At 47.2% G+C, this 16,724-nt stretch overlaps 2 protein-coding genes across 3 annotated transcripts in view; one reads left to right on the plus strand and one right to left on the minus strand.

The window, feature by feature from the left end:
• The window catches only part of LOC135202518 (ribosomal oxygenase 1-like), a 119,493-nt gene that overhangs the window by 74,573 nt on the left and 28,196 nt on the right, over nt 1-16,724 (minus strand). The window lies entirely within an intron of this gene.
• Nucleotides 1,120-10,873, plus strand: LOC135202073 (uncharacterized). Its single transcript, XM_064231329.1, has 2 exons — nt 1,120-1,273; nt 10,217-10,873. The coding sequence occupies exons 1-2, from the start codon at nt 1,229-1,231 to the stop codon at nt 10,856-10,858; spliced, it is 687 nt and encodes a 228-aa protein (XP_064087399.1). The 5' UTR covers nt 1,120-1,228; the 3' UTR covers nt 10,859-10,873.

Below are 16,724 nucleotides of genomic sequence, written 5' to 3' on the forward strand. Positions count from 1 at the left end.
TTAAGAAAATTATTTTCACAGAATGACAACTCTGATGTTTTATTAGTTGACCATGGAGTTCTTATATAGTGACCACCACTGAATTACCTACTGCCTTTGTATTATTTTCAAAAATATAAATAGCATGCACTAAATCTCCATAATGATTTTACACTTAAAAGCATGAAAACTTTTACTAATTGTAGTATATATTAGTACGTACTTCAGAAATTAAACAAAGTTTTTGAAGGGACATCTTTGAAAAGTGCAGTAAATTTGTGAGTGGGTATCACATCTTATAAAAGTACGTACGTATATGCACTAATTGCATATTTATGCATGTAAAAAATAAAAATAATACATTTTTAAGAAATATTTTATACAGAAAAGCTTTAAAATTTAAACATTTGATTTGCATAATGAATTAAACATAAACACTTGCATGGAGGATTTCCAGGGTTTCTGGAAGGTCCGCAAATGCTCGCGCTGTTGTGAAGAACTCGTGTATGATGATTAGTTAGGTTCCGATGAAAAGTTCGTGCTATTGTGAATTCGCGCAGATCGAATTGCGTAAGTTTGGGGTATTACTGTATATCGGGTGATGCAATTCTTCAAACAACAAGTGTAGGATAAAGCCTCATAAGTAATATTACCCACTCAGTCAAAGTTGGGATTTTTTTTTTTTTTTTTTCCTTCCATAGTCCATAATTATTCTGTTTGTCATTGATGTGAAGCTATTACATGTTACTTCTATCTTGTAGTTCTCAAGATGGCCATATATATTATGGCGCCCCGAGTACATGATTATCAGTTCAGAGGAATTTTAAATCCAGTCAGTCATATGCCTAAAATGTTGACTTCGCCTATATGCACCAATTGATATCACTTGAAAATGCATATGAAATCTCTTACTGAAGAGACAGTGCAGTTTCTCTTGTTGAATAATGAGTGATATTTTTTTATGAGTAGAATTCTTTGTTTATTATACTATCTGTCAAGTACTACACCTTAACTAGAATTACCGTTATCTCACCTACAGAATACGTACTTATATTAATGTTTTTAGGCTTTGTACATGTAAAGTATGTAAAATATATGTATTCATGAGAAATATAATTAATTGACAATACAGCAAATGATTTTATAGCATGTGTGTACCTATTCATGTATGTATGTACAATGTCCACACAGTATTTATATGGTTTTTAAATTTATTTCAGGATTTAATTTTGTGATCCATTTGTGAAACATGAAGACAAGGCCATTGACTGCTTTCGAAGTCTATGCATCAGGGGTACAGTATGACTTGTGCTTCTAGTATTAACTGAAATACGTATTATATTTTCCCTACCAGCACTAAAGAATTATACATAATTCATAAAAGGGTTTTAACTCATGTTTTTTACTACAGATAATAAAGGGATTTTGACAAAGGAAAAATCTATTTCTGGGGGAAGACCTGTGCTGCCCGGTGAAAAGTTCCTGTAGCTCACTTTTCTAAGTATAAATAGATCCTAGATATACCAGAGAAAAAGCAAGCTCAGCTCGAACACCCAAAGGGCGTCGGTATAAAGTATAAGGGCGAGTGGAAGCCACTACTCACAGGTCTTCTGCCAATTAGAGGATTCCTTTCCAAAGTCCCTCCCACGGCAATAGCCGTTACAAAGGCTACTCCCCTTACCTTCCTCTCGCTCTCGCTACTACTAATACTACTAGCCGTGCGCCATCTTTATTCCTGGAATAGACACCCAAGCTTGGACTGGTTAAGGGTGGGGAAAGAAGAAGGGATGGGTTCACCGGGCGACACAGGTCTTCCCCCAGAAATAGATTTTTCCTTTGTCAAAATCCCTTTTCTGGGTTTGACCTGTGTCTGCCGGTGAAAAGGTATCAGAGAATTACCATCCAAGCTTAACAGATACCAAACAAGTATATAAAAGGGGGGTTAATGAAACCTAAGGTTCACTTCAAGAATAAATTTAATGCGCTTTAATAAGGCAGGAAATTTACTTATTTACTAATTACACTAGAACTTAAACTATGGCTTAAAACTAGCAATAATAAGATAATATAATAAGACAATATAAAAGCATGGTATCTGAAGCAATATACAAGGGTATGTACAGACAGGTCCGTAAAACCAATATGATCTCAACACTATGTACATGTTCCAGTGGCGGGATGGCAAACGAACCAGCCCGGCCCAGAAGAGAAAGGTTTGGTAGGGAATACGAGCGAGGCAGGTAGGAAGGAGAGAGTATTAAGGGAAAAGAAATGACAAAAGGGAAGGAGTTGATAAGACTCGGTCATTCCGGGGAGACTATGCTCCCTGCAGCCACTGTTGGGAATTTAAGGGCCTCTAAGTTTTTGAGATAGTGGCATTTAAATACTGCTGGAGATTTCCAACCCGTATGTTTCTTCAGGTCTTTGAAATTCATATTGTGAAAATAGTTAATGGAGGTAGCCACTGCTCGGATGTCATGGACGTGTGGGACTGAGTCCGGGTTGGTCTGTTTAATAAAGTAGAGTAGTATTTGTTGTCTAATACCTTTAAGAGAAATCGTACCACCTTTCTCTCTAATGGAAAGGGGGCCTGAAGATTTTTCGGAAGTCCTGGCTAAAAAGGATTTAAGGGTAATGACAGGACATAATGATGTGTCCTGTTTAGAGGAATAATTTTCCATGGAGCCCGTCTGTTTTGTGGGTCCTCGTTCTTAGCCAAGAACTTCCGATCTGGGGATAGTAATACTTCACCCGACGGGAGGAATTCAACATGACCTGGATTTCTAGAGAGAGCCGAGAGTTCAGATATACTGGCACCTGAGGCCAGGGCCATTAAGAATAAGGTCTTTCTAAGTAGGGTTATAATGAGCATGACTCAGTGTCTGAGGCTAATTTAAGTACGTCATTCAAAAACCAAGAGACTGTATGAGGGCGGTCTATTGGTCTCAGACGAGCACATGCTCTTGGAATCGAAGAGAAATATGAATCTGACAAGTTAATATTAAAGCCAATCTGAAAAATCTTCCTTAAGGCCGATTTGATTGTAGTAATGGTACTAGCGGCTAGGCCTTTCTCAAATAGAGTTCTAAAGAACGAAATTGCCAGATTTGTGGTCATCTTATGAGCAGCTGAATCTTTTAGAAAAATGGCCAACTTCTTTACTGCTGAATCATATTGCCTGAGCGTTAATTCTCTTTTATCTGATTCTATGAATAAGATGTTTAGTGGATCAATACTAGCGTCCCTTTGGGCTGCAAACTTCATGAAGTCCATAAAGTTAGGGCACTCAGAATTCTTGAGGAAGCTGACACAGTCTTTGTTTGTACTACCTGTGTCAGTTCTGGATGGGGGATCCGTTTGGGCCGGAGATTCAGTTCTAGAAGAAGCGGAAACCAGTTGTTCTTTGGCCAGTTGGGTGCCACTAATGCTACTTGTCCTGTGAAAGATCTTAGCTTGTGCAGGACCTTCATCAGAAGATTCACTGCAGGAAATAGGTAAATCTTCTGCCAATTGTTCCAGTCTATGGACATCACATCTGTGGCGTAAGCTAGAGGGTCCAGGTTGGGTACCACGTAGCATGGTAGTTTGTGATTGGATTCCGTGGTGAATAGGTCTACTTGAAGGTCTGGGGATTTGATTGCAAATCCACCGAACAACTTTCTGTCAGGGACCACTCGATTCCAGCGGAGTTTGTCCTGGAAAGTGCGTCTGCGATAAAATTCTTTACTCCTGCCAGGTGAGTTTGCTGACAGGTGGCCAATGATTTTTCGCTGCCAACGAAAATTATCGCATCGATACGTGATTTAGTTTGCTTGATCTGGAGCCTCCTCTGTTTATACAGTGGAAACTATTACTAAACTGTCCGAGACTAGCCTTTATATGACTGTTTCGGGCCCGGAGTCAGTCGTTTTTAGGTCAGGAAAACTGCCATCGCTTCTAGAATATTTGATGTGGAAACTGGCGGAACATATCCGACCACATTCCCTGTACTTTCTTGTATTGCGAATATTCCTCCTCCCTTCCCCACCGCTCAGAGATGCGTCATGTGGATGGTTAGAGACAGCGAGGGTTGGAATTGCAGTGGTACTTTTGACTTTTTGGCCAGGTTTCCGCGTTTTCGTCCATGGACGGAGCCTTTTTGTCAATAAAATGGGTGGAATTACCGAGATCTTGTCCCTGAGATTGATGTCGGCTCTCTTCCTCCAGACTCGATTGATATCCTTCAGTCTGGCTTTCATAGACGTCCGTCACCGACACAAAACTGTAGCGAATCTTTAATATTCTCTCTTGGTACGTTCCGGAGAAGCCTTCCTTTTTTGTTCTTGAGGAAACTGTTTCGTAGCGTTGCTTTATCTCCTTGACCTTCTGTGAGAGAATTAGCTTGTGTTTGTTTAGTTCCCCATTGGATTCCCAGCATTGGAAGCGGAAGCCGGAACGAGCTGAGATTTTTTCCCTTTGTTTTTATCTGTTTAAATTAAAACCCAGAAATTCTTCAAGAATCTTATTCACCTTTGCTCGTTGATTTGCGGCACTCGTCGACGCTGGCTGCCCAAAATAGCCAGCAGTCGTCTAGATAGGTTTTACTAACATTATCCACCTTGAGTTCTTTTAGTTCTTGAAGCTATCGTCTCTCCTAGTTTTTGGTGAATATCCTGGGCGCGATGTTGAGCCGAACTGCATGACTGTAAGCGCCTGCTTTCCTAGCTGAAGCGCTAGGTACGGAAGAGAAGTTCCTTGCTATTGAACCATATTTTGTAAGCGTCTGTAAGATCTATAGATGGTGGTTACGGCCCACAGGGAAGTAAGGTTTTTTGGTTCCGCCCCTGCGAGATGGTCAGCATGCGAAACCTGTTTGCATGATGTATGCCATTGAGACGGGACAAGTCAGAATCACTTTTCTTTTTTTGTTTGAGCTCTTCTTTGGGATACTGAACAGACGTCCTTGAAACTTTTTAGGCCGTTTTACTTTTTTTTATAGCCTTCTTTTCTGCAGGAGATCTTTGGTATAGTCTATTTAGGTCCGCCATTGGCATCTGATAAAAAAACTGATGGCGGGGCAGGGGCCCTTTTCTCCATTTCCACCCAGACCTTTTGAGACTATACTGTGGCCCCGTGTACTGAAGGTCCAATGGTGCCGAAGAGATGTAACATCTCCCTCCCACCTGCGGCCTCTCACTGGCTGTGCTGCAGGTCTGCTACTCTACCTTCCCGCGGAAGTCTCTACCCCTTGGTCTCCTGCCTCATAGCCGGAGCCATCTCTGGCTCTGCTACTTCCGGCATGCCTATTGTAGCTGTGAAATACATCTCGCGCCTCATAGGTGGGGTTGAAGGCTGGGAAGGTCATTATGGCTGTGGAGGTTGAAGGTTGTTGAGCCGGCGGAGTTTGTACTAAGACAAACTGTTGCTGCGGTTGAGCCTACGATGTTGAAGGCTTACCGACCTGGGATACCAGAACCGCTTGCATGACCGCCTGAGGACGGGAGGCCTGGTAAGGATTAAATCTCCTTGGTCTCTTCTTGGGTCTTTGGTTTGGTTTGGTTTGCGGGGCCCTCAAACTTCCGTTTGAAGGGGAGTCCCTAACGGACCCCGAAGACTCTGGTTGGCTTGGCTGCTTTCATGAAAAGACGTTGTTGACCTCGTCTTTCGGGAACAAATTTTCTTTTCCCCATATTGAGGCTTTATGAGCTAATTTAGGGCTCGTGCCTTATAGAGGCATTTCCGCCAGGACGTGCTTCCTGCATGCTCGTCTCGCCATCACAAAGTCGTACAGGTTTGTTTGGAAAGTCAGGACCCGGAACAACTGTTCGTCAGTGTATGTTGATGCTACCAACTCCGCCGCAGTGACGAAGTTGATAGATCTTCCTAATCTGGTCCTTGCCTCGAATTCCGCTTTGACCAAGTGGTCCGGAATCCTAGGTAGCTTCTCAGAGAATAGGGTGGAAGCGCAATCCGGGTCAAGTTTACCTGCTGTAAACGTAGCCGGAGCGTCGTTCCAAAACTCCATACCTGCAGGGAAGAGTAGAGAGGTAGCCTCTGTCTCTTTTAGCACTGGTAAGGGCTTATCCTCCACTGCTGCTTGCAAAGTTAGTTCCACCACCTTGGATGTACAGGGCGACAGAACTCCGTTTGGAGTCACAAACATGGTAAAGCTACCTTTATGTGGCGTTAGTTTAGTGTTAACGCAACCCCAGTCGGCGAGGGTGCGAACCCAAACAGGTTGAGCTTGGTCCCTAGGGAAGATCACTGTCTCCTTCGGGACCTTGTCTACTCTGACTAGCGCATGCTCTGCTAGTCTGACAAAACCAGGGAATGGGAATTGGAGACCCTCCGGGAAGAGCTCAAAGTCCTCCAGCGGACGGGTTCCGTACCCTTCAATTGTCAACTTCCCATCCAAGAATGGGGCATGCAGTGCTAACTGCCACGGGTTGTTATTGTCAAATGGTGGTAGCTTTGACGCATCCGGCACTGTCATAGATAACGTCGGGGTTCCGGAGTGGAGAAATCCGGTCATCATCTCCTCCAGTGGCTTGATCCTCTGGGTCAGAGACGTTATTGCCTGGCCTGAGGTATCTGAGCACGAGGCGAGTCGTATCGACTCAAGCCTCTCGTCAACCACTTCCCTAACCTTCGTCATTAGAAGGTTAGCGAAGGCCACTTGGTCAAATCCGGACTCTGTCGCCTTGGATTTGGCGGATTTAGCTCTCGACCCCTTAGGAGGGGGAGAATCCTTGGCAGCGGGTGACTTGGCAGTAGAAGTCGACGGCTGTGGGGCCGACGACGACCCAGTCACCACTGACGGAGTCTGTTTTGATCCCTTTGGAAGGGATTTCGGTCTTACCCATTTTATCTTGGGAATGACCGAAAGCGATCCTTCCCAAGTAGGGGTGGGCTTAGAGAAGCCCAGGAAAGAAGAGGAAGAAGAAGGAGGAGTAGGACTTAGGAGACTACCTGCCTCACTTACCTCCCCACCTACCTCTTCCTCAGTGGCCATTGGTTCCAGGTGAAGGCTGATGGCCGCCACCTCTTCCGCCATCAAGTCCTCCTGATCCTCCGGGATGGGCATTGTGGCCACACAGATGGCTTCTATGATGGGGGCGGCAATGTGCGCTGGAACAGCCGTCGTAGCCGTGGCCCCCTTGTACAGAAGGGAGCACAATCCTGCATCCAGAACGTACGGCTGTCCCGCCGGCGCATTCTTCCCGAATCCAGAAACCCATCCTCTCAGCACCACCCTTGCCTCATGCCGGGCGTCCGAGGCAGCCTGTCAGAGAGGAAATCGAATTAACATTCCACTCGGGGAATAGTATCTATGATAAACTTCTTAAGTTATAACAGAAATTTCATGTCAATGATGTAGCAAAGATACTTACCTGCTCATCAGTGAGAAGAGACACCATCTCGTAGCAGACGGTGCATGCGTCCGGATACCAGACCATGTAGCGCTCGAGTTGCACGGCGCAATTCGCGTGCGAGCGGCAGACTACATGGCCGTAGGGCTTGCCGAGGGAAGCGGAGCACCCTTCCACCTGGCAATGGACCATCTGTAAGTTGAAAATCTCTTATGAGTATCAGTCCAAGGGGCCGAAGTTAACTCCGACGAGAGCATGCACCTTAACCCAGATATTGGTTCAAGACTTACTCACTAATGATTTCAACTCACTGAATAAATAAAGAAATTCTTTGGGTGTATTTGCCTGCTCCCGATTCCGTCCTTGGAAGGTAGATGTAAGTCCAGTATGTGGGATCTGAGATCCGCCGGACCGGAGAAGAGGAAGGACCTAATCTCTATTACGGTCGGCTGAATCAGAAGGCTATGCATTATCGTAGTCGAATACCTGACCCATCCACCGTCCCCACCGGAGCGGGGAATGACACAAGGACGGAAACTGAGCTGCGGCAACTTAGTGCAACACTCCGGCAGCGGATGTGAGGGTGAGTCACACTCCGTCGGTATCTTAAAGGTCCAGAGATATCTACAGTGTAGTTCCCAAAGCTTAGCCTACTCAAAGTCTCATTTCTCATTGTCATAAGTAATGCCGGCGGAACGGGCTGAAGCGGAGGATCAGTGGAAGGTAAAATTCCTCTATCTGAACCTGCACACCTCTAGTGGGGGGAGCGTAACTCCTAGCCCGAATCCGTAGCCGGGGGAGGACAACTGGAGGGAGAGACCACTGAGCGGCGGAGCTGTATAAATGTACAATCGGAGCGATGTCCGCCGGCTGGTGCGATACTAGACTGCTGTAAGGCCGGCGGAGCTATTCACTCGGAGACATAAGGGATTACATGTATTCCCAGTAACCCCTCCGCTCCCACCCCTCTCTTCCCCACTTAAATGAAAAACTCGAGCGGTCTTTCATCGATAAGACTACTAGAACCGCGAGTTATAAGCGTCCGGCAGAGCCGAGCTAGGAAGGGGGGGAGGTGGTATGTGGGGTGGTTGGTCGTGATCGTCTGGCCACCAATCCGATCAGAGATGGACACCTATTGAAGGCTGTGTAGCCTACTACTGCAGGGGTAGTAGGCCGACTGGGCCTATGGCCCGTCGTGATTGGTACAGCGACCGATCGGTGATCGCTCTCAACCGGGAGGACATGGCCTACTACTAAAGGTTGTACTAAAGGAGGCTAGGCCAAGACGATAAACATACCAGACCACTTAATGTACAGCAATACAATAAACAATATATAATAATAATATATAAAATTAATAATGAGGCATCATGGAGGAGTTGCAAAGGAATATAAGGCGAAAGGAGAATACCCAGTATGGATCTAACTTAACCTTCCGAGATCACTACAGAACCAGACAGGTAGGCCAAATAACCTCCAAAGACATCATGGTGTGGACGGTGGCCCTCGACCAAACCTACTAAATTCGAATTTTTCTATCTAGACCGGTAGGGAGGATAGGTCCAACAATATGATAAGAGAGAGAGGCTCTCTATCCTTGATATCCTCCCTGCTAGCACCGTAGCGCAGACAGGGGGAGAGGCATAAAGGGTACAAGGGTAGGGACACCTAGCCTACCTTCCAAGACCTAGCCTAGGCTTGGTCGGTTAAGCCAGGGAGGGAAGCAACTCTTCCAACCTCTCAGTGATATGAAAATCATTGACGTGCATAAATCAAGTATCTATCTGGTTCGTATTAAACAATAACTCATGCATGTCTCACACCGGGAGAGAGAGAGAGAGGACTCTCTCCTCTCCAGTGATAAATGCGATAGGCTACTAGTAGCCTTACAATTTTACATATTACAATATGATAAAATTACGTAGAGATAGGCACGAACACGCTCTTGAGAAACTTTGGGGGGGGGGGGGGGCAGAGGCTAAAATATAAACTAATCAACCTTTCTTTAAGACCCCAGAGGACGTCATGAGCGCGTTAGGCCTTCCTCCAAACCAATCCTAACTCGGTCGGTTAATAATTAAGCACGTAATATGAAAATACGTCACTGATGACTGTAATGCATATAAAATTGACTTAATTTAAAATTAGAAGGGAAATAATGTGTAACAGAACCACACGCGCTCTGATGATGCTCCCAAAATGGCGGATGAGCCAACGGCGCCCTCAATACATTTTCTAAGGGGCCGAAGGCAAAAATGGGATGCACCGTAACTGCATGAGTTACGAAAACACAAATTGGAGTACTCGACTTTGATGAAGGAGGAAGTTCCACAGACGACATTGCTAAGTTAAATGAAATACCACGGGAGCTGCTAAACGCGTGTACACACACAAAGGCTAATTACAGGAATGAAGATGGGGCGCGGGTAGTAGTAGTAGTAGCGAGAGCGAGAGGAAGGTAAGGGGAGTAGCCTTTGTAACGGCTCTTGCCGCGGGAGGGACTTTGGAAAGGAATCCTCTAATTGGCAGAAGACCTGTGAGTAGTGGCTTCCACTCGCCCTTATACTTAATACCGACGCCCTTTGGGTGTTCGAGCTGAGGGTAGTAACTTCAGCATACCATGCTAGCTTTTTTTCTGGTATATTTAGGATCTATTTATACATAGAAAAGTGAGCTACAGTAACTTTTCACCGGCAGACACAGGTCGAACCCAGAAAACCTCTATTGATTTTGTGCCACGTGGCCTGGATCAAGCTATCCCAGCGATAACTATCAGAAAGTGAAATGGTTGCCTCACTCAGAGGAATTACCAATGATGTGGCACTTTAGGATTCAGAAATTGGCCTGATGAAAATTGTTCACTTAGCTTAACTTTTTTTTTTTTTCAGAAAGTGCCAGAGGTAACCAAAAAGCCAGGTACCAATAGTAGAACCAAGATTAAGAAAATGAAAAGGAAGAAGGTGATCGAATCCAAAAAACTGAAAAAAGCTGGCATTTTAACAATAGAAGATTCCCAACTCAATTCAACAGACAAAGTTGTTGTCAGAAGTGGTGCGGTTAAACCAGTAAAAAAGAAAAATCTGCCAGTAGTTAATGGAATTAATGGATTACATGTCAACAAAAAGAAACCCAAAAAGAAGAAGGCTTTGTCACCAAGCGATGAGAACGACTCCCAGTGCGTAAATGGTGAGGAATGTATGAAAGATGATGTAAAGGGTGCTAAGAACAAAACTAAAGTGTTGAAAGAGAAGAAGCTTCTTAAAAAGGTAAAGAAGGACAAAAGTAGTGTAAAAAAACTGAAAACCTTGGAAAGTGACAAGCAAGCAGATTTTAAGAAGAAAATTGCAAAAGTGAAGAAGCTCGTGAACCAGAAGGCAGGAAAGAGCAACAAGACCCATTCAGAAATTGATGATGCTGATGAAGATTCTGTCATTGAAAGTGATGGATTGGAGGATGGGGAAGAGTTAGTGGAAGAAGATGAAGTGGAAGAAGATGAGATGGAATATCATATAGAAACTTGTAAGTGTTGAATGGTGGTGTATTAAGGCTGCCTTTTTGAGTGCTGCATTCCATTTTTAATTTATGGATACTGTATTGCTAGTGTTGTAGCGCTTGAAATTTAATAGATTACACTTCATGAAACCACATGTCAGCTCGCAGTGTATCAAAATGCAAAATAAGTCGTTCTTTTCTCAAAAGTTAGTCTCTTCATAAATACCATATACATATTTGCTGTTCCGATCTGTTCATTCAAAGTATTTAATTTAATAATAATAAAATAGTCTTTAAACATCTTAAAACCTTGGTAATTAGATAGATTGAAAATGTTTGAGATTCTGACAAATTCTTATTATCCTGCAGTGGATTTTTCCAAGATCTGTAGTCTAGTTGAAAGAGGGCTGTCACAGAATGTGTTCCTCTTTCATTTTCTGTATTCATTGTTAATATCTCAAATTTGAAGAAAGATTTAGGATATATGAAGGTTATTTTATTTGTTCCGATACGTAATACAAACCATCGGTCCTTTAACAATAGGAAGTAGCTAAGCGGCAGCTGAACGGTCGTAAGCTTCGAACAAGGGAAGAGAACGGTAGTTAACTGCTTGTCGACAGTCGCGCGCCGCGCGACGGTGGGAGGGAAACAAATCACTTTTGCTTTCGGCCGCGGGTGTGAAGGACGTGTTCGTCATCGCTCTCTGCCCGCTTCATCGTCGTATGCTTTGTTTATATTGTGTTTTCTACTAATGGTGTGTTTGACTTGAAAATGAAAACTGTAAGTACACTGTTTTCATTTTCATTACTTAATTATGAACCCTTGAATTATGTCTCGGTGCCGAGGGCGGGCGCGCTCGCGCCGAGTCATGTATTTGGGCGAAAGAAAGGGTGTAATTGAAAAATGTAAGTACTTTTTCATTATATTTTTGCCCTGTGCGTTCGTTACCGAGAGTGTGAGTGCGCTCGGCACGAACTTTTAATTTTGTATATAGAATGCAATGAAAGTGGATTCGCAATTGCAATATTCTTTTCATTTTCATTTATTGGTTGCATGAATTTAATCTGGATCAATTTTCGTTCTTACCCGGGAATTGATCCTTACGATTTTTATGTGAAATGAAATCGCAAGTGCAGTATTCTGTTTCATTTTCATATATATTTTATGATAGCATCATATTATTGGATCAAGTTTCCGTTCTTACCCGGGAATTGATCTTTTCTCCTTTAAGTTCTATGAAGTGAATCGCAAGGGCAGTATTCTGTTTCATTTTCATATTACTTTTCACTGCTGTGCGGGGGTGGGGGAAGCGAAGGTCTTGCCAGAAGTTGGTAGCCGATTCTTCGTCTTCCTTCCTGCCCCCCGCTCAGCTTCTTCATTGTATTTTGTATGTGGGGGCTTCCTTGCGTTCGGGGTGGGGCATGTCTTCCCCCCGTGCGTGAGGGAACCCCTCTTACTAATCTATCTATGTTACCGCAGGTGCTACATCCGTGGGAGACGACCTTGAATGTAGATGTAGATCCTCACGAGGTTTGTACTCGTTGTCGGGGGCGAGAGTGCTCCCGCAACGAGCCCTGTGTAACGTGTATGCATTCGTCAGAGGCGCAGTGGGTGCTGTACGAGGACACAAGAAGTCATCGGAAGTCCAGTGACTCCTTTGGTAACGGACGTCCAGTTGTACTCGGGGTCTTCCGTCCGCTCTGGGTGGGGTTCTCTCCCCCCAGGCGCGAGGAAGCCCCTCTAATTAACCCGACTGTTGCTTCCGCAGGTTTGCCATCAGCGAGGACGACCTGGGACAGGTGTGAGAGTCGCTGGGACTGCAGGGGTTGATTCAGCGGTTGGCGGGGTCGGCAGTGGTCACTCATGATACGGTAACCACTACAACAACCAAATCTCGACACCAGCATATGAGATGTCACCGCACCTGGTGTACACACCACATGTCATGTCGGTAACACCCACGGCTGCAATCCAGAACCAATTCCTGCCGTGCCAATCAGGACGGTGCCACCGCCACCTGGGTTCTTTGTATTGTTCCGACCCCGGACTGCCCTGCTGCCCAAAGAGTACCCCCCTGGACCTGCCGCCAGTGCCGAGGATGACGGTAGCTGCCGACAGGACGCCTGTCTCTCCTGTGGTACCTGCCGTGCCTGCCGTACCTGTTGCTGTCCCAGCCGCTCATTCCCTTTCAGATCAGGTGCCTGCTGCTCATTCACTTTCAGATGTTCCTGCGGTTCCTGGACCTGTTCCTGTTGTTCCTGCTGTTGGTGATGCTGTCACAGTCTCAGGTCTTTCCGGGACAGGTGCAGTCGGGCCCTGTTGCTTCGGCAACTGCCCCGGCTCCCTCCTGGATGGAAGACCTGACGTCTGTCCTGCGGAGCCTGGCGAAGAAGACCTTCCCCTTCGACTTCTAAGGCCAAACAGCCGAAGAAGAAGAAGGTTGCCTCCTTCCCCCCTAAGAAGACTCCTTCGGGATCTTCTAAGGGCCCGGCTCGCTCAGGCGAGCTGGGGAGCTCTTCTGCTGGTCCTCCTGTTCCTTCGGGAACGGGGCCCGTCGCTTCTTCTGCAAAGAAGAAGTCGACGGGCGGGGACCAGAGGGCACCAGCCTCGGCTGGTGCGTCCTCACCTTGGTGCTAGCGGGTCTGCCGCTAAACCAGGTTCCGTCTCGGCCGCTTCTCGTTCGCGAGAAGCACCGAGTGGACGCTCTTCCAAGAAGACCGTCCAGCCAAAGTTTTGACGGCCCGAGCTCGCTCGCCGTCAAGACAGCGGCGCGGAGCAGAAGACTGGCGAGGAGTCGTGCACACGACTCTCGCCAGGCCAGTGGACGCTCTCGCAGCGATCAACTGGCTGCTCGGGCTAACGTGACGGTCGCTGATCAGCCACGGGTTGAGGCGAGGAAGGAGTCCCCGCGGCCGCCGGTACCAGCACGGCTGGTACCAGCGACTCGACGCGCCGAAGAGGACGCTGGCCGGTCTCGACGCGACACAGAGCCTAGCAGGTCACCCGTCCGCCGCTCCCGATGGGACCGGGCGGAGACGGTGACCAGCGGCAAGCTCGCCTGACGCTAGAGATCGGTCTCGACGTTCTCAGCCGAGCCAATCGCCCCAGGCGAGCGGTAAGGCCTAGGCCTGCTGCTCGACCGTCACCGCGGGTTGACGATCAGCAGCAGCCCTCCACGCACGCTGGTCCTGCCAGCGAGCGAGGAGCGTCAGGTCTGCCTCTCCATAACGGGTTGAGGCGAGGAAGGGGTCCCCGCGGCCGTCGGTACCAGCCACGGCTGGTACCAGCGGCTCGACGCGCCGCGAGGACGCTCGCCGGTCTCACCGTGACAGCGAGCCTAGCAGGTCACCTGACGCCGCTCCATCGGGGACCGGGCGGAGACGGTAACCAGCAACAGCTCGCCTGACGCTAGAGATCAGCGTCGACGTTCTCAGCCAAGCCTCTCGCCTCAGGCGAGCGGCAAGGCTAGGCATGCTGCTCGATCGCCACCGCGCGGGTTGACGATCAGCAGCAGCCCTCCAAGCACGCTGGTCCTGCCAGCGAGCTAGGGGGGAGCGTCAGGTCTGCCTCTCCTGTACCTTCAACCTCCTCGGGCTACGCCGGGAGGAGCGAGGTACCTATGAGTGATCGCGAGAGGTGCGCCGCTCGCGACCCCGCTATGACGCCGTATGGAACGGTTCTAGGACCGACCAGGACATACGCGCAATTAGCTGGAGGCGACCGTCAGGGGTCTGCCGCTCTTCCTCCTTCTGAAGGAGGAGTATCTAGGGATCTGTTCTTGTTGGAGGGACTGGACGGTCCTACTCCGCAAGACGCGGTTACTCCCGAGATACAGAGGAATTTGCAGAAGTCATTAAGCTGATTCGTCAGCATAATGCACCCTGCGGAAGGATTGCCGCTCCCACCAGCAGAGCCCACGTCTTCTGCTCGAGTCGTTTTGGGGCCCGAGAGGGAACCCAAACCGACGGTGGGGTCTGCCGCGATCGGAGCTTGCCGATTCTGTCTCGAACCAGTGTCTCGTCTCCGGACAAGAAGGCTCTCTCAGTTCTGGCCGGTCGATCAAGCTACTTCCACCTCCTCTACTGCGACAGCGGCGTTTTCTACGTGTCTTCGGACACCGTATTTAAATACTCCTTCGGTCCTCCTGAGAGGTTTTCGACCTCGACGAGACTGGAATGAGTCGGGAGGACGGTATCGGCTCTCTCCTGTCAGGTGTCGATCAGCCCCACCCAGACGACGTTCACAGTGGCGGCAGACCCTTACCTACAGTGAGAGTTCGTAACCCTCCGCGGGAAAACGTTTTCTCCTGACGATACGTTTTCCCAGACTCTGAGAGGCCATCGCCGCAAGGCGATGGCTGCTCCTACTCTTCTCCAACTGCTAGTTCCACTGGGAAGGCGAGCGAGTATCCATTCCTTCCCCATTCCCTTCCCTCTCCTTACGGCTACGAGGGAAAGGGGAAGGATCCTACAGAGATTTCTTTGTAGGATCCCACGTTCGGGACTGCGCTACCGGGGGGACCTTCGGTCCTCCACCTGACGTAAGCCCCGGTCGTTGAGGAGGAATCCTGCTCCATTTCTCGATTTCTACGGGAATCGAGAGGACCACCAGCCGATATTCGTTTGACGAATTCGGTGGGGGTTTCGCAGACTGCTTAGAATTCTACGGAATTTCTAGCGCATTCAGAGTGTTCGAGTTTTTACGATCTTCAAACACTTACGCGAGACCACGGTCCAAAGTGAGCGAGACGAGAATCCCCGATATGTTACACGATAATCGGGAACCTCGCCTATGCTCGAATTCCTGGAATTTCTAGCATTGTGAAGAAGACTGCTGCTGAAAGAAACTATCTCACAGTAGGCGACCAACCTGGAATAGAGGAGATCGGACGGGAATATCCAGTTTGGGCTTGAACTATCGTCTTAGTATTCTGTTCACCATTGAAGCTTTCCTTCGAGGAAGACTTCTCCCTCACTCTCTTTGATAGAGAACGAAAAGGTGGTCGATCTCCAATCCTTATTTTGTTTTCTTGAAGGAAAGAATTAGGATGGAGATCGTTGTTCAGAATCCTACAAATATACTACGTATATTAACCTCGCGACCTGATTCTGCTAAGCAGTTGAATTGTCCGAGGGGTAGGCGCATATCCTAGTTATTCTACGGATTGCGACTTAGACGAGAAGTATTATAATTGAACTGCAACTCGGGTTGCCTGCAAACCTCCCAGGAGTTTTTCAGTTTCAATTTTATATACTTATGGTTTTGTCACGACAACACCATTTCAACTTTTATATTTACCGAAATTCGTTTCGCCTAAATATAATTGCCCGAGCATATCTTTTATGCTCGGTAGTTCTAGCCGAACGCATTCCTTCGTGGAATAATGGATTACCTGGCAACTCAGGATGACGAGTCAGCAGGCTCAACCACTGCGTATTGAACTGCCTGATATAAGCAGTCTCAGTATCAGCTGGGCCTCCGAGATTCACGTCATGTATGTCTCTCTCCCCTGCTTGATTGACTACCGAACCGTATCTCTGCCTAACAATCATGGACTTAGGTCTCTGATTAACGGGGATTCTCGCAATAATGAAGGACCATCTACTGCGGTGACGCTAGATTCCATCGCCTTCGACATTGCGAGAATTTTTCAACAGAGATATCTCTTGGACTCTTGCATCTTTCTGTTTACCGCACGGTAACAGAAGTCTGTACAAGTCTCCCGCGGCATCGCACTGCGATAATAAGCGAATGATTTTGCAGACATCTGAGTTTGTCTTCAAAATATTCTCGTATTCGTAGGTGTACAATTGTTCATTGTTCAACCCGAATTACAAGATGTGTCAGAAGACATCGCCTACTCTCCGACCTGACAGCTCTACCTCCAAATGTTCAGCCCATGAG

The sequence above is a fragment of the Macrobrachium nipponense genome, chromosome 30 (genome assembly GCF_015104395.2).
Source record: "Macrobrachium nipponense isolate FS-2020 chromosome 30, ASM1510439v2, whole genome shotgun sequence".
Lineage (NCBI taxonomy): Eukaryota > Metazoa > Arthropoda > Malacostraca > Decapoda > Palaemonidae > Macrobrachium > Macrobrachium nipponense.